A 22,500-nucleotide genomic window follows, 5' to 3' on the forward strand; every position below is an offset into this window, starting at 1 on the left:
TACTGACAGGGGAAGGTGGAGATCTTCTTTCGGACGATTCGTTGGAAACAGGCAGATGACAGTGATTATAATCCTTTCTTGGAGCAAGCAAAACAGCCACCTGTGTTTGATCCACAGGCACCGGAAGATGCGCCGGACTGATTTTTCAAAAGTTCATATCTAAACATCATTATAAGCCAAACTAATTATTATTTCCATGATTAGACACTAAAAACAGATTCTTGGTTCAATTTCCTTTAAAAATAACATAGGTTTTACTCACCTACCTACTGCAAGTTTTGGAGCTAGAATTTTTTGTGAATTATTACACCCCGAACTCCAATATTCCCTGGCAGTCAGGAATGCACATACGCAAGTTTTGATTGGCAGTGAAAGGGTTTTAAAACATTTCAGTTACGGATGACAGCGGGCAGACAGTGCCCAACTCATGACGAGTGTTTTGGCGAGTAAGGAAAGACTGCAGGTGAGAAAGGATGAAATAAGAAAAGAAAAAAATACTCTCCACGCGGACACTATAAAGCAAAAGGGAACAACAATGTGCTGCTGCTGAAGACTTCAATACGAAACCACAGCACTTTTGTTTAAACAGTATTTTATTCGTAAACAGACACAAGATGATATAACAACATCATTAAGAAGGAGCACAACAAGTTTAAAACTTATGATAAGTGCTCACATAAACATGCCTGAAATTTCATGGCGGAATATGATCAATGCGACACATTTTTTGAAAAAAGAGAAAGAAAAAAAAAAGGAGAAAAACAACAAGAAAAACTTAGTTTGAATTATCGAACACAATCTGTGTCAATACCGAGAACGAAAACAAATACAAAACGAGAACGAAAGACACAACAAAGCCACACCACAAAACTTTCGTTTCTTTGTGTGGTCTTGTATCTAGTGTTTATATTTGTTATAATTATCTTATTCTAACTTTCGGGCGTCTACGGAACTAAAAAGACTTTTAGATGAGTCACGATTTTCGTATTGAAGGATCTCGAATTCCATGTGAAATACGTTTTCATAGACATTGAGCATGTTTGCATGGCGATTTTGTTTGGATGGTGGGGTGTTTGGTTCATCGTCCGTCGCTTGCTTGGTGGTTGGTAAGTTGGTTAGTTGTTGGTCGTTTGTTTGTTTGTGTGTAAGGCGGGTTTTCTTTTTTCATTTTTCCAAAAACAAAAAACTCTTCCAGAAAAAAAAGGTTTAGATTTAGCATGAAAACATCCTTGTGTAACTCCAAAATGGCGGTTTTCATCAGGCTTAGCGGTGACGCTGGGTGGTAGGTTTTGCCGAGCCAGAGTTCGGGATGCAAAGGCCTCGCTCCTCCAGTCGCAAATGCTGTGAGAGAGGGAAATATGCTGAAATTAGTCAAAACCTGATTGGGAGAATGGGGGGCCGGGGCTGTAGGTTTGAAGGGGAATACCGTAAAGTACCTTTTAAGCGCCCAGTATTGAGCAAACGCCCACCCCCTATTTTGGGTCAAGCGCTGTGCATCGGGTCATAGACCAAATAGCCTGGACCGCCAACTCGTCACGTGACCCTTCGAGGTTACGACTCTCGACTTTCAGGGGCACGTCACGTCCGGTTTGAAAGGCCAGCGATTCGAAGAGAGTGAAAAGAAAGCACGCTCCAGTTATTTGTGACAATGGGAGGTGACAATGAACTGGATTTTCCAAAACTCCAAACTAAACTTAACAAAACTCATCGAAAAATATGTTCCATATGCACTTTTGCTGAGTTTATTTTAGCATTTTCAGAACTTACCTCGGCAACTTCGTCCATGTTTACAATCGACACCGGATATGACGTCCCCCTAATTTCTGAAATGCCATGTAACCGTAGGTTCCTAAATGCGAGAGGCCGCTACCTCGTAATAGAGAGAAAGAGCGGAGAGAGAGCTGGTTGGTGGTCCAGGATAAATGGTCTATGATCGGGTACAGTACCTCTTAACGCCGACCCCACTGATGAAATCAGAAATTAAACTGATTATTTCCTCGATGATTTGATTGACGTCTGTTTTAATGACATCAATATCTGTACATACGATCTATCATGATTATTCCTTTGGTACCTGAAGGACTTTAGCAGCGTAATTGTGAGTCATAATCAAATGAATTATAAGAAAATAAAAATAAAAAGAATTAGTTCACGCTACTTACGTTCTCAAGGTACGCACGAACAAGACCTTCCTCCGTGTCTGGCAGATCTGTCGACAAGGTAATAAGGGGCAGATTACAACTGCGCAGAGTCACAGGCACAGACGAAGCACTGCAGATTGTTGAGGTAATTCTTTTTTTGTGTGTTCCCAGCCCGCCCCACGTTGCGTGAAAAGAAAACAGACCAAAAAATATATACTCGTCATAATCCCTTTCGCAGCACCAATAATCTGCAGTGCGTCGTCTGTGCCGCTGACTCTGCGCAGGTATAATCTACCCTTAACCTGCATAAACCTCGCGTAAATACATGTACAGGTAAGCCAGACCACACAACATTTTTCATGCCGCCAAAAAGCACAGAAATTGCTCTTTCTCTCTCTCTCTCTCTCTCTCTCTCTCTCTCTCTCTCTCTCTCTCTCTCTCTCTCTCTCTCTCTCTCTCTCTCTCTCTCTCTCTCTCTCTCTCTCTCTCTCTCTCTCTGGTCTCTCTCTCTCTCTCTCTCTGGTCTCTCTCTCCCTGCATATGGGTGGGTTCGCGGATGAGTCTCGTGAATGTGCATGAGCCAAACGTTTACATACACACCACACACGAGCATGTCTGTATTAACAGCAGTGGCAAATGGCAATACCGAAGGCTACCACTACCACAATGGCGCATGCCTTCGTTCCTGCTTAATTCATAGACGTGTGCGTGCAGACATGCACGATGGCTATAGATCAAAGATACACACATCAACAGTATCCCTGGTGCCTAAAAATGTTACCAAAAGGAAGGTTTTGTATTTCTTTTGGTGTGTTGAGTTGGATGATTTGTTTGATTGTTTATTTGTTGTTCTGCTTTTCGTTCCTTTCTTTATGCGACAAAAGCCGGCATCTTGCAAGCCGAAGTTTCATGGACGATTTTGAGATAAGTTTATCGAGTATTATTTTTGTGTTTGTTTGTCTACTTCAAAGGCCACTGGGTCGACGAACTGTAAGCTTAACGTTTTGTTGTGTCAATAATTACTAACGTTCCAATAAGGCCTAAAAAAAATTGGTGTGGTTACGGTAACCCGACCTACCCTATTTTTAGAGGCCGACCCTATAACTTTGTATTACATTTGTCAACAACAACAACAAAAAACACACACAAAAAACCGAGTGCAGAAAACGCAATGAAAGCGACAGCGCTCGAGTCGCACACTTATTTCCCTGTCAAGTGAGTTTAATTTGTACACATTAGAAAAAAACAGTTTAAAAAAAAAGTGATTGCCTACCTTCCTAGCCTATTTTGTTTGGCTATGTTACCTTAACCACACCTTTTTTTATTTTTTGGCCTAACTTACAATTCTTGTTTGTTTGTTTTTGTTACTTATTCTTTGTACGTGTCGTTTATTGCTTTGTTTGTTTGTTTGTTTGTTTGTTTGTTTGTTTGTTTGTTTGTTTGTTTGTTTGCTGGTTTGCCAGCTGGTCCATTGTTTGGTTGTCGATTGGTTTGTTGGTTGGTGAGGAAGAAAGCTCAAGGAGATACAAATTACTGTAAGAAGGAAGTTCTCGCCACACCACGCACGCATGCGCATAGTGTAACTCACGTGCCGTCAGCGCCAAAATGGCGTCTCTGTCCTGCCCTCTCTCGTAGGCGTGCAGTCTGCAGACCTCGGCGGCAGCGATCAGTTCCACGAGCATCACCTGTTCTTCGGGCGTCAGGAAGTTGAGGGCGTCGGACGAGTGAAGCCGCTTCAGAACCGTCAGCAGTTCTCCAGTCACGTGACACACCGTCAGGCACGTGATCACGACAAGAGCCAGGGTCTTCATGGTCTTCTGAGGAACAGGAATAGACATATATGTCATAGGAGAGGATACGTATGGATATCTTCTTCTTCTTCGTTCATGGGATGAAACTCCCACGTTCACTCATGTTTTCGCACCTGGTGTTTTTTTTTGTTACGTGTATGACCGTTTTTACACCGCCATTCAGGTAGCCATACGCCGCTTTCGGGGGAATTGGAAGCATGCTAGGTATTTTCGTGTTCCTATAACCCTCCGAACTCTGATGGATTACAGGATCTTTCCGTGCGCACTGGGTCTTGTGCTTGCGTGTACAAACGAAGGGGGATAAGGCACTGTTAACCTGGGAAATCGGAAAAATCTCCACCCTTAACCCACCAGGCGACAGCGGTCGGGATTTGAACTCACGACCTTCCGCATAGGAGGCCGGTGTCTTATCCACTAGGCCACTGTGCTCACGCACTTGCACGCAGACACTCTCTTTCAACCCGACACGAACAGACGTACACGTATAAGTACACACGCTACTCAAGCGCGATTTTGACATTAATTGGAACGTCGTTACGAAGACGCACACTCACACACACACACACACACACACACACACACACACACACACACGCATACAACCACACACGCACGCGCACACACACACACACGCACGCACGCACACACACACTTATACAAACACACACACACGCGCGCACGCACGTACGCACGCACGCACACACACACACACACACACACACACACACACACACACACACACACACACACACACACACACACACACCCAATTCATTGTCATTTGTCCTCTACGTTGTCAACTAAGTGGCTGGTTGTGTAATTGGTGTTTTCACATCCGAAAAATGAAATTCATGTCATCAGTATATATTGTAAACCACAGCACGCAATACGTTTGCAGTCTAAACTTTTAGATTTTCTTCTAAAATATCTTGCACCACTGGCACCGTGTTCATAGAACCTATTGTAGGCTTCATCCTTACTAACCCTTTCGCTGCCAATCAAAACTTCCTGACTGCCAGGGAATATTGGAGTTCGGGGTGTAATAATTCACAAAAAATTCTAGCTCCAAACTGGCAGTAGGTAGAAAAGTAAAACCTATGTTATTTTTAAAAGAAATTCAACCAAGAATCTGTTTTTAGTATCTAATCATGGAAATAATGCACAAGTGCAGGACGGGTATACCCGTCCTAAGGCAGTCAATTGCAAATCGAAACGATCCTTCACTCCAGAAACCCGAGCTTACCTGTTGACTTCGTCGATGACTTGTGGCAGAGATAGGTGCTGACTGTGTCAGTGTGTCGTTGGCAGATAACAACCGCCAGTCTGGGAACAACCAAAAACTGCTACACAAACACAAAACATGATAGTTTGGGACGACGCCCTTAAAGGAACAGGCCTTCTTGTGGACTGGGTGGCCGAGTGGTAACGCACTTGCGCTCGGAAGCGAGAGGTTGCGAGTTCGACCCTGGGTCAGGGCGTTAGCAATTTTCTCACCCCCCCTTTCCTACCCTAGGTGGTGGGTTCAAGTGCTAGTCTTTTTATTATATTATTATAGTGAGACGAAAAACCGAGGTCCCTTCGCGTACACTACATTGGGGTGTGCACGTTAAAGATCCCACGATTGACAAAAGGGTCTTTCCTGGCAAAATGGTATAGGCATAGATAAAAATGTCCACCAAAATACCCGTGTGACTTGGAATAATAGGCCGTGAAAAGTAGGATATGCGCCGAAATGGCTGCGATCTGCTGGCCGATGTGAATGCGTGATGTATTGTGTAAAAAAAATTCCATCTCACACGGCATAAATAAATCCCTGCGCCTTGAATATGTGCGCGATATAAATTGCATAAAAATAAAAATAAAAATAAAAAATAAATCCCTGCGCTTAGAACTGTACCCACGGAATACGCTCGATATAAGCCTCATATTGATTGATTGATTGATTGATTTTTGAGAACAAAGTTCGGTTTTTGCATAGGATGTCATCCGGTTCACTGGGCGAAAAGTCACGTTTTGGCACTATAACGTGGCATATAACATGAAACATGAAGTTAATCAACTGAATTTTGTGGCATTATACCTGTGCGATTCACATCAAGTTAGAAAAACTGCCGTAACGCAATAAAATCCCTGGGATTTTAGCGCGGTGCAAAACACAGTAAAACATCGAGTTTTGGTGTCTGCGTTTTGGACGTTTTCGCTACATTAACGCACGGCGATTCACGTCGTGTTAAACGCGTTTCAGCAGTGCGCAAAACACCACGAAACCTGTGGAGTTACGATAAGTTTTTCTGGTTTCTAAAACTTGATGTTAGAGTGTTGTTTTGATGGATTATTCTGCGTTTTCATCAGCCTGGTGCCGAACCTGCAGAATCAGACGATTATCGGCTCCCTCTCTCTGCATTTTTCATTTAAGCAATGTATTGTATGTAAATTGATGATATGTTCTTACTTTCATTTCTATTATAATCATGTAGCAGTAGTTTGTTTTCTTTACTTGCTTATTCTTTAGCAATTTTAGACTAGTCCCTCTTTAGGGCGAGGGCCAGATGTAAAAAAGCAGATCACTGCTTACTCTATTACCCTCGTAAAATAAAGAATTGTTCTTGTTCTTGTTCTTGTTCTTGTTCTCTAGTTTCTCTCTCAGCACGGTCACACACACACACACACACACACACACACACACACACACACACACACACACACACACTGCACATACATCATACACACACACACCGTCACACACATTCACACTGTCACTGCACACGGCACACACACATGCACACACACATGCACACACACACACACACACACACACACTGTGACTGACACTGACTGACCCGCGTCACACACACACACACACACACGGGCACACAGTGACACACATACACACCCCTTGAACTGACACACACACACGCACACACAACTGAACACACACACACTGATCATCAGTTTATAAATGTGAAAAAAAGTGCAGTGCACAAACATTTTTGGGGGTATCTCTTATTTTCTCTATAATTATGAGCCTTGTCACAGTACAGTGTACACGAGAGACTGCATTGCCCGTGCGTTGAGCAGAGAAAGTAGGTCATTCTCAGCTGACTATTTAGCGCGGTCAGATTTTAGTTTTCTTCTATATTCCTTTCCACTTTTGCTGGGGTACTGGCCGAGTTAATCGTTTTCCCATGTGTGTGGGACCTGTAAGGAATTCGAAGCGGCAACGGACCACAGATAGGTCTTTGTTCTACTCCCCCCCCCCCCCCCCCTCCCCGAAACATCCGTCCGAGATGGTGGCTACTGACTGGACTTGCAACTTTCTCAACTTGTACAGTACGAACTGCAGTGACTCGAATTTGAGTTTTGGGATTTCTCTTGCTCTACCTTTTCTGATAATGTTTTACTTAGCTCGTGTTTAGATGCAATACATACTGTCTCTTTACATTTAGTCAAGTTTTGACTAAATGTTTTAACATAGAGGGGGAATCGAGACGAGTGTCGTGGTGTGTGTGTGTGTGTGTGTGTGTGTGTGTGTGTGAACTCAGAACTCAGAACTCATTTAATTGTCATAAAAACACAGTAAAGGGTTTATCAGACACGAAGTGGATATTTGTAAAGACAAGAAGAAATATCGTCCATAGAGCAGTGATTACAACATTGTTATGTATCTGTAGTTATGTCATTATTGCGTATAATCATGCAGTTGTATACAAATTCAGCAAGTTGTTGCTGTGTGCGTGTGCATGTGTGTGTGTAGAGCGATTCAGACCAAACTACTGAACCGATCTTTATGAAATTTTACATGAGAGTTCCTGGGTATGATATCCCCGGACGTTTTGTTTTTTTCGATAAATACCTTTGATGACGTCATATCCGGCTTTTTGTAAAAGTTGAGGCGGCACTGTCACACCCTCATTTTTCAATCAAATTAATTGAAATTTTAGTCAAGCAATCTTCGACAAAGGCCGGCGTTCGGTATTGCATTTCAGCTTGGTGGCTTGAAAATTAATTAATGACTTTGGCCATTAAAAATCTCAAAATTGTAAAAAAAATAATTGTTTTATAAAACGATCCAAATTTACGTTCATCTTATTCTTCATCATTGTCTGATTAAAAAAACCATATATAAATATGTTATATTTGGATTAAAAACAAGCTCTGAAAATTAAAAATATAAAAATTATGATCAAAATTACATTTTTTAAATCATCTTTCATCTTATTCCTTGTCGGTTCCTGATTCCAAAAACATAGAGATATGATATGTGTGAATTAAAAACACGCTCAGAAAGTTAAAACGAAGAGAGGTGCAGAAAAGCGTGCTATCCTTCTTAGCGCAACTACTACCCCGCTCTTCTTGTCAATTCCACTGCCTTTGCCACGAGCGGTGGACTGACGACGTACGATGCTACGAATAATTATACGGTCTTGCTGAAAAATTGCATTGCGTTCAGTTTCATTCTGTGAGTTCGACAGCTTGACTAAATGTTGTATTTTCGCCATACGCGACTTGTTTTGTTTTAGGATCGATTTTGATAATGATTGAGAAAGGAGAATAGCCGGTGTTAGTTTTACAGTCGGTTTTATGAAGTTTGAGTAAAGAAGTGCGTGGTTTTTACCCTCCTTTTCGTTTTCCTTCCCCTTCTTTAGTTTGCTATTATTGTGCTATATTTTCCTGCTTCTACACACACACACACACACACACACACACACACACACACACACACACACACACACACACACACACACACACACACACAAATCGAATCTAAAACTAAAGAGCCGAAATGGCTGCACTCTAACTCATCTTTGATCTCCCAAAAAACAAATCAATCAATCATTCACACATGGATCAGAGGCAGTGATATGGCTGACAGAGAAGCAAAAGAGGCTGTTACAGATCAAGCAGCATTTCATGACATAAAATTAACTAAGACGGGAGCAAAACACAAAATGGCCAAAGTTATCTGGCGTCACTGGGAAACAGAATTAAAAATAGAAGGCAATGCTCATGGTTGGCTTATTCTGCCCCGACAAACAAAACAAAACAGGCCTTCACTTCCCACCTCCCTCCTTTAAATTACGTCGCAGCAATCGCACGGATGGATGCGCTCACAAGTGCTTTCCCCGTCTCTGTGAATGTGAAAAGTTTATATCTTTTTTACACCTCTTTGACCGCTGCCAATCACTCCAACAAGACTTCCGCAACCTACACACCACAGGAGCTCCTGTGCTACACACCCTTGTCAACGAACACAAACTGAAACCCCATGAGTTTTTTTTTTTTAGATAAACATTGCACGCTTCAATGGAAGCTAGCATACACCCTGTGTCTCTCAATATATAAGGCTGAAATAGGATATCTGTTTTAAAAACCCTGATCTCTGTTCCTCCTTCCACCCCTCAATACTCTCTCACGCCGAGCTTTTTCTTCTTCATTGTATTATTTTTCCAGTTATGTATTTACTTACCTATTCAGCCACAAATATAACAATATTCCACATAAAAAAAATAAAAAAAATAAGCCTACAAAACCGCTCCAGTCCAACCATATTCCGCGTACACAATCTTCACTTCCATCCCCATTTTGAAACATCGCAACAGACTTCCAGATATGATTATAACACGACCATATGTGTTCTCTGGTTGCATGTTTGTTCAGTGTCTTGTCCCCACATAAAGCATATTAACTCTACCTGTCCTAAAGCCAGTTGCAGTTCTAAGAGGACGTTAAAACTAGTTATCATCATCACACACACACACACACACACACACACACACACACACACACACACACACACACACACACACACACACACACACACACACACATATATATATATGAGAAATCCCATGTATGTTTTATGATTGTTGTTTTGGTCTGAATACAATTTGGAATCTTACTACACTCATAGACCTATATTAATACAGGTCCCTGCTACAGTACTCTTGTTGATTTTACATTTAAGTTGTTGTCAGAAGTATTTTGTTCGTCGGTTCGTGTCTGGTGCGTGTGGTTTGAATGCCGCCCTGACAAAATTAATGTCTTTTAAAAACACATTCACGGTAACATCTTCGACGCAGACACAGACAGTTAGGAAGGGCTCCTAATATGGACCACTTTTTGTTTCATGCTGATAACTAGCTTGTTTTCTTGCGAAGAAGTTTTATTTTGTGTTTGGTAGTCCTTCTCTCTTAGGTTGGCCGTTAGGCCTAATTAGAGTGAAATAGCTTTGATAGACATTCAGCAAAAATTAAATACATACAAAATCACAAATGGTACATATTAGGAGCCTGGGCGCCTAATATGGACCAGTGAAGCGGCCTTCACGAATCACTGTAAAAAAAAAGCCCCCTATACTTCAAAATAGCATGATACAACTTAGTGTACAAGTCAGACTAATTCAAATAATGCTTTAGATTGATCTGTTTCGGGTTGATGAGAGCATTATTTGAAGAACACCAGGAAACTAAAGAAGCTTATCAAAAACAGAGTGAAAATAAGTAAAATTATCAACTTGCACGAAAAGAAGACTTTTTGTTATTTTTTTTTTAAACTGATCTCGAGGGCTAGTAATAGGTTATTTCCAGCAAGCTTCTTAATGAATTAATGAAAAAAGCCTTTAGCTTCTTTTTCTTCGATTTGTTGAAGGTGGTCCATATTTTAGGGGACTCGCACATACTTTGAGATTTTGCTATTGATTTTTTGTTTGAAGTAGAAACTTGGGGTCAACACTGCTAAAATGTAACAAATGCGGCCTTAGCTGTCATAGCAATTTTTGTGTGAAAGCTTTGGCTGTGAACAGAAACGAGTCCGTTTTAGGCAGCACATTTAGAGTGAACGCTGCCAAAAGTGAAAACAAGTCGCGTAAGGCGAAAATACAATATTTTGTCAAGTAGCTGTCGAACTCACAGAATGAAACTGAACGCAATGCCATTTTTCAGCAAGACCGTATAGCAAAGGCAGTGAAATTGACAAGAAGAGCGGGGTAGTAGTTGCGCTAAGAAGGATAGCACGCTTTTCTGTACCTCTCTTCGTTTTAACTTTCTGAGCGTGTTTTTAATCCAAACATATCATATCTATATGTTTTTGGAATCAGGAACCGACAAGGAATAAGGTGAAAGTGTTTTTAAATTGATTTCGACAATTTAATTTTGATAATAATTTTTATATATTTAATTTTCAGAGCTTGTTTTTAATCCGAATATAACATATTTATATGTTTTTGGAATCAGCAAATGATGGAAAATAAGATAAACGTAAATTTGGATCGTTTTATAAAAGAAATATTTTTTTTACAATTTTCAGATTTTTAATGGCCAAAGTCATTAATTAATTTTTAAGCCACCAAACTGAAATGCAATACCGAAGTCCGGGCTTCGTCGAAGATTACTTGACCAAAATTTCAACCAATTTGGTTGAAAAATGAGGGCGTGACGGTGCCGCCTCAACTTTCACGAAAAGCCGGATATGACGTCATCAAAGACATTTATCAAAAAAATGAAAAAAACGTATGGGGATATCAATCCCAGAAACTCTCATGTCAAATTTCATAAAGATCGGTCCAGTAGTTTGGTCTGAATCGCTCTACACGCACGCACGCACACACACACACACACACACACATACACACACACATACACCACGACCCTCGTTTCGATTCCCCCTCGATGTTAAAATATTTAGTCAAAACTTGACTAAATATAAACAAGTCGCGTAAGGCGAAAATACAATATTTAGTCAAGTAGCTGTCGAACTCACAGAATGAAACTGATCGCAACGCAACGCAGCAAGACCGTATACTCGTAGCATCGTCACTCCACCGCCCGTGGCAAAGGCAGTGCCAGTAAATTTGACAAGAAGAGCGGGGTATTCGTTGCGCTGAGAAGGATAGCACGCTTTTCTGTACCTCTCTTCGTTTTAACTTTCTGAGCGTGTTTTTAATCCAAACATATCATATCTATATATTTTTGGAATCAGGAACCGACAAGGAATAAGATGAAAGTGTTTTTAAAACGATTTCGAAAAAAAAATTTTGATAATAATTTTTATATATTTAATTTTCAGAGCTTGTTTTTAATCCGAATATAACATATTTATATGTTTTTGGAATCAGCAAATGATGGAGAATAAGATAAACGTAAATTTGGATCGTTTTATAAATTTTTATTTTTTTTTACAATTTTCAGATTTTTAATGACCAAAGTCATTAATTAATTTTTAAGCCACCAAGCTGAAATGCAATACCGAAGCCCGGGCTTTGTCGAAGAGTACTTGACCAAAATTTCAACCAATTTGGTTGAAAAATGAGGGCGTGACAGTGCCGCCTCAACTTTCACGAAAAGCCGGATATGACGTCATCAAAGACATTTATCAAAAAAATGAAAAAAACGTTCGGGGATTTCATACCCAGGAACTCTCATGTCAAATTTCATAAAGATCGGTCCAGTAGTTTAGTCTGAATCGCTCTACACACACACACACACACACACACGCACACACGCACACACACACACACGCACGCACATACACCACGACCCTCGTTTCGATTCCCCCTCGATGTTAAAATATTTAGTCAAAACTTGACTAAATATAAAAACAACCAAACGCAAATGTACTACTACTTCTACGACTCGTTTGAATGTAAAACAGAAATGTAACACTGTCTGTGACAATGACGGTTCTACGATTCGTTTGAATGACGGTATAGATCGAACCTTAACCCACAACTACGAAAATTTGTGTCAGACTTTTTTGAACAGGAAAATATGCCTCTGTTCAACAGTAACCAACACATGGAAGATGTTTTTGAAACTTACAGAAATGTAACACTAGCCTATCTGTGACAATGTTGCTTTTGAATTGAACCCACATTTGTTGAACAGGAGAGAATGTTCCTGTTCAACAGTGCCCAAAACACTGAATCTGACGTTTTTGAATCTTTTTTGTCATCTAACTGAATCTGACGTTTTTGAATCTTTTCTGTCATCTAACCCAATTGCTCATGACTTCATCGATCTTGAACATGCCTACTTTTCAAAGAAAGACAGACAAAGCGAAATCTGCATGTTAGCCATCTGCCTGAAATGGTCAATGCACTTTTGTAAAATTGTCACAGCTGTTATATGCACTTTTGTGAAATGGTCAGTGCTGTTGTGCACTTATGCAAAACTTGGTGCTGTGCTGTTAACATTTGAACAAAATGCATTTTGTTCAAATGTTTAGTGCAACTTGCTACTATATAATCGCTGTATGCGCTTTGTGGTAATAATGCACTTTTGTCAAAAGTTTGCGCTAAATGTTGGCACTATGCATCATTGTTGGAGCACCCTCCTGTAGTAGATGCACCATGCATAAAAATGTACTGTGAAATGTTTCGTGTAAATTATTGTCACAATAATGTTTTGTGCGCCCCCATGTATGTGTTCTGTGCTAATAATGCACGGTTGTGAAATGTCCGTACACATTTTGTGGCACTATGTAATTGTTAGTGCATCCTCCTGCGGATGCTTCGTGCTAAAATTGCACTTCCATTAAAATATTGTACGCTCATGTCAACTGGTACTATATTTTCAATTGTTTCTCTGTCAATTTCAGATGTTTGTTTCCAATTACTTCAGTATCTCCCTGTTGCAATTCCAGGTGATTCATTATGCATGTGCCAATCAGTTTGAGGTGTTTAATTCTGATTCCTGTATTTACAGTGTAAAATTAAAACTATTGTTTTCAAACATTCCTATGACACCTGGTAATGGCTCTGTGTTTTTTTGTAATTTGTATTTTGTTTTTCTGCAATAAATATTTGAAATGGATCTGAGACTGACTTACTACTTTTAGCACTCTTTTTCACCACATTCCCACGTACAGATATTGCAATATCAACTCTTCCTTTCTACCTGTTTCAAACAAGCTCTATTTTTTAATTAAAAAGTTTTTTTTTCTTGTGGCTGTTTGATCAATTATGGCAAGCATTGACTGAAATAAACAATTTATATATATCCAGCACAACATGCAATTCATTAACTTTTGACCCTAACCTTTAACACTTCCCAAAATAAATCTTTGGTGGACATTGCATCGACGCTGTTCATTTTGAATGAACATTTTTCTTGTTAGATCAGTGGTCTATGCCGGCGCATAGTTGTGACTGGATCAACTCGCTGCGCTCGCGGTAAGTGCTGACAACCGGAAGAAAGCTGCATTCCGAAAAAAGTCACTTCCGTTTCGCCATTTTTCGATGATGCCAGAGAAGTGAACCATGATTTCAAGATGCCCGGTGCAAATTGTTGTATGCCTGGATGCCGTGTGAGCTCACTAAGATGTTCAACGCTTATTACTTTCCATGGTATACCAAACGGAAAAGCGGATGCCGAATGGAGAGCTGCTCTTCCACAAAATCAACCGTGCTGACAAGCTTTTCAACCCGAAGAATGCGAGGATGTTCCCGACATTTCAAAGAAACATGCTTCAAATACGGTACGTAAAAAAAACTAGTAATATAGCGAAAATAAGCTTTCATCTGATTGTCTGTGCTGTGTTGTTTTGCTTGTAATGCTTCAAGTGACGAAGCTCTAGTAGTATCAATCAATCAGTATGAGGCTTAGTACTTGTAGTAACTAGTACTTTTACAGCTCGCAGACAAAAAATAACACAATCGTATTCTGAATCATACATTGACAAAGGCGTAATTCTGAGCTATAATTATTAGGTAATGGGGGAAAAACCACTCTTTGTTCTTGTGATAATGTGTTTTTGAATATATTCTAGTAAACTTCTGGGTTAGAACTTAGATTTCTTTTGTTGTTTTACTCGGTCACTGAGTCAGTCTTGTTCATTCTTGACAGATTTGCAGTAGTGTGTTTTACTAATTCTTGTTTCTATTTCAATAGATCTAAATGTATAGGTCTGTTTAGTTAATTTAACTTATAATTTCGACTCAGCATTTTGAACATTTTCTTTGCATGTTTTTTTGCTGGGCCTACAGGCAAGCGAGCACTCATTCCAGGAAGTCTGCCAACCACATGTGCTACAGAAGTCAGTAGAAACACCAAAGACTCCAGCCAGGAAACCCCCAGTGAGTAAAAATTGCTGTTATTTGCCCAGTATAGTATGCTATTAGTGATACTGATAGTGATAATATGCTACTTGTAACTCTTTTGTGAGTACCGGTACATGTATACTGGGTGTTTTCTCAGTTTTGTCCGCTGTCAGTGTGAGATTTATATTGTGGTATAACCTGTTTTTCTAGTTTCATGGTTTAGCCACGACTCACTTTGAATGAGGGTCATCTGCCAGGCATTTAGCTGATTATCTGATAAGTGATATTTTTTAATTTGCTATTTATAAATTACAGTTATAGTAAACTAACACTGTCGCACAAAGTATGTGACTTTAAAAAAAGATTTGTTTGAAATCATGTGAGCTCTGTCCACTAGATGATGGAGAAGGGAATTTTTCCAGTTGAGTCTGCAACATGGATTTTTTCTCTCTCGGATAACAAATACAGTATGGTAGGAAAAATTTAGGGTTGGTGTGGCGATAACTTCTTCTTCTGCGTTCGTGGGCTGAAACTCCCATGTACACTCGTGTTTTTACGTGTATGACCGTTTTTACCCCGCCATTTAGGCAGCCATACGCCGCTTTCGGAGGAAGCATGCTGGGTATTTTCGTGTTTCCATAACCCACCGAACTCTGACATGGATTACAGGATCTTTTCCGTGCGCACTTGGTCTTGTGGTTGCGTGTACATGTACACACGAAGGGGGATAAGTCACTAGCAGGTCTGCACACAAGTTGACCTGGGAGATCGGAAAAATCTCCACTCTTAACCCACCAGGCGGCCGCAGCCGGGATTCGAACCCTCGACCTTCCGATTACGAGGCCGACGTCTTACCACCCCGCCACAGCGCCCGTCGTGTGGCGATAACAATAAAGATATGTCATAGTGACTTGACTAATTGATTTGAATTCTGCTGCAGGTCAGTCGCCCCCCACCTCCTGCTCCTGACCTGGTTGCCTACTACAACTTCGAGGAAATACGACAGGACACCCTTCAGCTTGCTGCACCATGGTGTCTCTTGGAGAACAGCAAGGAACAGATACAGGTGGGAATAACCGAAGCCAGCCAAGTGAAACTGTTGTCCTCTACGTTATGATTACGTACTCCAGCAGACATCAACTTGTGGTCGACGTGCGTGGGTTTTGCTCAAAATACGTAAGTATTCGTCAGTGTTTGGCTTCTCGAATTAAGTTTCAACTTAATCTCTGTCTCGAACCACAGGCGGAAGGTATCGTTCACTGGACCACTACTTACATAGAAAGACTATACTGAACGAATCGTCGGTAAGCTTACCACACTGTCATACTGTCATACTCATAGTGATATCACTGATACATTTGTACAGGTATTAAAACATGGCTGTTTGCTGAAAAAATCGTTGTGAAAAATTGTAATGTCTCTGAAGTTTGATTCAGTCCGTCATTCATTTTGATGGGAAGTCAACCCTTGGTGAGGCTAATACTAATATTGTTTTGATCTGTATTCTGCCAGTGCCATTGCCAACTGCCATTGTTGTTCTTGTGGAGTTCTAGAACAAGCTCTGGTTTGAATGACCAGCTAAAATTAATGCTAATAGTAAATAAGTACATTATTTTTGCATTAGCGGGGTATACAAAATATTTTATTAAAAAAATACCGCATGGTTTTGCTTGATCAAATCATTTATCAGCTAACAATATGCTTTTATTTCAGTTGGACCTGACTTGAGCATGATTCCGTTGTCTCCGCAACAACAGCTTGATTGAGATACAGGCATGTCCAGTTTTCAGCAAGTGCAGGCTGAGTGTGAAGATCTGATTGCTGATCTAGACACAACATAAGCTGCTTGACACTATTCCAAGGTAAGCGAGAAGCTTTGAAAATAGTTACTTTAATTCAGTAATGCGTAATTATGTATGCAATACTCCTGCTGGTGAGTTCACTACAAACAGGTACTACATTAGAACTAGAAGAATAGGTTCCACAAGAACATTTCTGACTGTTGATGCCACTAAAACTCTCGTTACATCCTGCATTCTGTGTAGATTAGATTACAGCAAATCCCTTCTCATAGGCTGCCCTGACTCCACTCTCCAACCCTTGCAAAAAGTACAACACTCTGCAGCACTCCTCTCATGAAAGAACTTCACTGGCTTCCTGTGTCTCAACGTATTAGGTATAAAGCTGCCTGCTTCTGCTACAAGATCATCTCTGAATCGGCACCTGCCTATCTTTCGGAACTGGTCTCCCTCTACACTCCCTCTCGCACCCTTCATTCTTCTGCTGATGCTCGACTTCTCCGTCAAGGTTGCTTTAAACGCAAGGCTCATGGCTTCCGCACGTTTTCATATCATGGCCCTCAGTTATGGAATTCACTCCCCTTTCTATTACGTCACTCTCCATACATTTCATCTTTTAAGTCCAATTTGAAAACTCACTTGTTCCAACAACATTACGGATAGTTCCTTAGGCCAAACAAAAAAATAGTCTGTTTACGGTAACATCGGCCCAAAAAATAGGGTCGGTAGGTCGGGATTTTTTTTTTCTCCAAAAAACATCAAATTATTTTGCCAAAAAACAAACTTTGTTTTAAGATTTTGATTTTTTTTTTCCCCCCCAAATGCCAACAAAAAGTCTAGGGTCGCGCGAAAAAATAGGGTCGGTTGGGATACCGTAAACAGACTATTTTGTTTTGTTGGCCTTAGCATAGAGTCTGGGGATGTGAGATGTGCATGATGTGTTTGAATCTGACAGTGATTGTATGAATTTTTGAGTCACTTGAGAAAAAGTGACTCTATGTAATCGGTCAGTGTTAGTCTGTCCGGCCGGCCGTCCGGCCGGCCGTAGACACCACCTTAACGTTGGACTTTTCTCGGAAACTATCAAAGCGATCGGGCTCATATTTTGTTTAGTCGTGACCTCCAATGACCTCTACACTTTAACGATGGTTTCGTTGACCTTTGACCTTTTTCAAGGTCACAGGTCAGCGTCAAAGGAAAAATTAGACATTTTATATCTTTGACAAAGTTCATCGGATGTGATTGAAACTTTGTAGGATTATTCTTTACATCAAAGTATTTACATCTGTAGCCTTTTACGAACGTTATCAGAAAAACAAGGGAGATAACTAGCCTTTTCTGTTCGGCAACACACAACTTAACGTTGGGCTTTTCTCGGAAACTATAAAAGTGACCGGGCTCAAATTTTATGTGAACGTGACTCATTGTGTTGTGAATAGCAATTTCTTCCTGTCCATCTGATGCCTCATATAATATTCAGAACTGCGAAAGTGACTCGATCGAGCGTTTGCTCTTCTTGTTTATACATGTATTGTTGTCACGCGCTTTGAACTTCTGATAAGGCGCTTTATAAATGCCCGTTATTATTATTATTATTATTATTATAAATAGATACACACTTGTAAACTTATGTTAGTTTTCACACGTGAGCATGAAGGAATGTGCCTTTATGAGGAATGTATAGTGGCTTGCAATATTGAATTTGAGGGATGTTTGCAGTTATATAATATATTAGCACAGCTCAGTTTTCTTCAGGGTTCCGTGAGAACAGTGAAATTCTCCTTTGAGGACTGAAAAATATCTTGGATAATTGGTCTTAATTGGGGGGTGGGGGGGGGAGATTTAAAACATAAGTACATTCACATGTGTTTTTCATTTTCACTGTGTAAAGGTGGGGAGGTCCTTCTCTACTTGTTTCTTTGTTTTCCCATTGACATATATTTTGTTCTTGTCTATATTTTTTACATAGGTGCTGTCCTCATCCCCAGCCGACTGTTTCCGCTGAAGCCGTGAAGGATGCTTCTTCATGTAGGCGTGGACATCTTTTTCGTCGCCGTGCAAGGCTTCCAGTTCCAGTACCATATAATTTTGTGAATACTCTGGGGACCTGTCATCAACTTTGGAAGGACGCTTTATTTTAACACTTTGTACCCCATCTATGTTGACCAAGATTTTTTAAGCCGAGACCAGCTGTGCTGCAGCAGGTCACTCAGAATTGTAGAAACTGTATCAACAGGCTAGAATCCTGGCGTTAGATCAACGTTACAGGAAGCGACTGAAGCTAACAGTCTAAGCAGGATGCGGATATGTGCCGAATGATAACAGATGCAATGTACATAGTGACTGTGTGTACCTGGGAGACAAGGAGTTAAGACCACATCTGAACTGAGGATTTAGTCTCTCCATAATCAAACGCTGAAGAAGATTTCAGAATGAACTTTGTTAGATAAATTATGGTTGTTATGATCGTCACATTTTAGGTCCCCCCCTTCCCCCCTTTTCAAACTTCCCCGCTTTTCAGACCTTACATTTTTGGATTTTCTGTTCACAACCTGTTGTACATTTACCTAGATATTAAGCAGATTTCCTCCTTTTTAAGACCAGCTTATTTTTTTATTCTTGGAGGCCTGAAAAGGGTGTTTGGAAGGACACTGTATTTGTTTGTTCGAAATTCAGAATTCAAATAATTCTTCATCAACGAGTTATTACTGCCTCACCATAGCAGTTAGGCCAGTCTTACTAACTCTTACTTTTATTAATGTGCCGTGATGCAAAGACGTTGAGCAGTTTTCAGATGTTTATGAATCTAGGGCTTTCAAAATTTACTGACATACAATACAATACAATACAATAAAATAACTTTATTAATCTCTAAAAGAGAAATTGCATTGCTGAGCTTTTGTGTCCGTAATAATAACATACATAAAACATTCAAAAATAAACATTTGTTCTTTGTCATGCATACATTCTTGTGTTCTTATACATTTCTTCATGTTGGACTCCATGACTCCATGACATCCAAACATGAAGTTCAGTTACCCCTTTTTAACTTTGAAGGTCACATTGTGGGCGAATTTTTAGCAAAAAGTTGGAACATGGTATGACTGTTCTTACTCACAAGGGAAGTGATTTTGTTATTTACTGATTTTCATTTTGTGTGGCCTTCTTTCACCCATTTAATCATTCATAAATGTTCATACCCAAGGGAAGTAATTCACATATATCTATGGCCAATGTTTTCACAGGGCATCTATAGTGTGGATGAACACTGTCTCCACTCAAAATAGTCCTTTGCTATTGTACATTGTGAATCAGCATTTTTGTTTTTGTCCTGTTTGAATAAAGTGCAATCATTTTACAACCAAAGTGTTAATGTTAAAGATGTTTACATAATGTGTGAAGGATGATGCATTTGAAAACTAATATTGTTAAATGTAAATTGACCTGTGACAAGTCAGCATAGTGCAATATCCAAGCATGAAACCCGCACACAATTCCCAAACAACATGCTTTCTTTTCCACAAAATTCCATCCAGTGGAAAACAATTATGTGAACGTCATAACATGGTGTTTTTTTACATTAATAATCAAGCCTTACACCAACTAAAATGGTGTTAATAGGCATTTGAGCAAGCTTTAACACCAACATAACATGGAGTTAATAGGCATTTGAGCAAGCTTTAACACCAACATAACATGGGGTTTTGCATGTTATACCAGCAATAACATGATGTTAATCACATTACAAGCAAGCTGTAACACCACCAAAACAAGCAGTTTTGCAAGTTAAGTCTACGATAACATGATGTTAATCACATTACAAGCAAGCTGTAACACCACCAAAACAAGCAGTTTTGCAAGTTAAGTCTACGATAACATGATGTTAATCACATTACAAGCAAGCTGTAACACCACCAAAACAAGCAGTTTTGCAAGTTAAGTCTACGATAACATGATGTTACTTGGCGTTAAACCAAAGCTTTAATGCCATCAAAACTTGGAATTTTTGCATGTTACAGACATGCTGTAACATGGTTTAACATGATGTTTTGACCGTCGCAAAACGCGCTGAAATTCCAGGCAATTTCGCTGCGATAACTTCAACAAAATCCAATCAAAATCTGGCGTTGTCGTGAACACCAAAATGTGATAAACCCATTGAAACTTGAAGTTTTGTTGGGATTTTGAGTAGTTTTGTAAGATACAAAACGCCACTTTTCGCCCAGTGGTTTTTGTGTGTGTGTGTGTGTGTGTGTGTGTGTGTGTGTGTGTGTTTGGAGCAATTCCCGGAAAACTACTTCGCAGATCTTCATGTAACTTTGCATACACATTTTTCGAGGTAACATGTCTGGGGAGACATGATGATCCGGTTTTTCAAAACAGTTCAGACGGCACTGTCACGACCTCATTTTTTAAACAAACAAACAAACAAACAAACAAACAAACAAATGTGGATGTTTACGGATACTATAGTAGCAATTAGTGAAATTAATTCATAAAAATACCCACCCTCCACGGAGAGCACTCAGGCTGTTGACTTTTGCTATATGTCCAAGTGGATGTAAGGACGTGTTCCAGGTAATAGCTGACTGGAGCTAAGGCCCCCGCCACACAGCTCTACGTCCTTACGAAGACCATGCCGATCACTCCAGTCTGAAAACGTTGTCAAATCGGGGCATATCGTCGTCAAAATCCAGCTCAATACAAACACCCTTTCGTTTAAACACTCACCGCTTGAGAACATCCTATGTGCCTTACGTAAAGAGCGAGCAATTTTTCAAAGAATTAATGTTTGCGTGGCCAGCCGGATTGTTCAGTATCACAATCGGACGCCTCGTTTTGGCGCTTGACCTAACTTTTAAAATCTAAACAATAAATTGACAGCTTGTTACACAAACATTCTTAAATCATAAAAGAATTATTTTTTCATCAAGACAAGATCAGTACAATTCGAAGTTTTGAAAGTTTGAAAAAAGAAAAGCCCGGAAACGTGTCACGCAAAACGTCTTTCTCGTAGCAGACGACGGTTCTGCATAGCGCCAGTTCCTCTGAACGCCCAACCGCCACCGCTCTAGTTCGTGTGACTCGCAGCCGTTTGTTGCGTTTTAGATACAGATGTACACAATAGCGTGCTATTGAAGATAAGCTTATAGCGAGTCGCATTAAAATCACAAACTGACGACTAAATTGTGAAAAAAAGGAAACTGGATCACACGGGTTCACGGTGGCTCAGGGGTAAGATAAACCACGCAAAAATGAATTATTTGAAAATTGCTCGCTCTTTACGGAGGGCACCTAGGATGTTCTCATGCGGTGAGTGTTTAAATGAAAGGGTGTGTGTACTGTGTGTACAAGCCTGACAGTGTCTGTGATGGTTTACGAGAGGCTGACTGTGCCTTTACAATTTCACAGACAAAATTAAATATTTCTGAGAATTTAAATGATTATGTAGAAGAAAAGAACTCTCTTTGATGGTGTTGTTTTTTGTTTAGTTTTGTGTGTTGTTGTTTTAGTTTGGTTGTTGTTGTTGTTGGTGGTGGTGGTGGTGTTGTTGGTGTTGTTGTTGTTGGTGTTGGTGTTGTTGTTGGTGTTGGTGTTGGTGTTGTTGTTGGTGTTGTTGTTGGTGTTGTTGTTGGTGTTGTTGGTGGTGGTGGTGATGTTGTCGGTGTTGTTGTTGGTGGTGTTGTTGGTGTTGTTATTGGTGTTGTTGTTGG

The 22,500-nt window shown here is 40.1% G+C and overlaps 1 protein-coding gene and 1 long non-coding RNA gene across 2 annotated transcripts; one reads left to right on the forward strand and one right to left on the reverse strand.

Moving 5' to 3' along the window:
- Positions 1 to 575: 575 nt before the first annotated feature.
- On the reverse strand, positions 576 to 5,290 carry LOC138949387 (uncharacterized). The gene is made up of 4 exons (XM_070321196.1): positions 5,196 to 5,290; positions 3,730 to 3,958; positions 2,163 to 2,209; positions 576 to 1,341 (listed from the first exon to the last, which is right to left on the reverse strand). The coding sequence occupies exons 2-4, from the start codon at positions 3,950 to 3,952 to the stop codon at positions 1,264 to 1,266; spliced, it is 348 nt and encodes a 115-aa protein (XP_070177297.1). The 5' UTR covers positions 3,953 to 3,958; positions 5,196 to 5,290; the 3' UTR covers positions 576 to 1,263.
- Positions 5,291 to 14,268: 8,978 nt separating this feature from the next.
- On the forward strand, positions 14,269 to 20,152 carry LOC138949386 (uncharacterized). The gene is made up of 5 exons (XR_011450268.1): positions 14,269 to 14,425; positions 14,934 to 15,023; positions 15,928 to 16,163; positions 16,701 to 16,849; positions 18,756 to 20,152. It is a non-coding gene; the product is annotated as an uncharacterized lncRNA (long non-coding RNA).
- Positions 20,153 to 22,500: the final 2,348 nt, after the last annotated feature.

The sequence above is a fragment of the Littorina saxatilis genome, linkage group LG15, assembly GCF_037325665.1.
Source record: "Littorina saxatilis isolate snail1 linkage group LG15, US_GU_Lsax_2.0, whole genome shotgun sequence".
Classification (NCBI taxonomy): Eukaryota; Metazoa; Mollusca; class Gastropoda; order Littorinimorpha; family Littorinidae; genus Littorina; species Littorina saxatilis.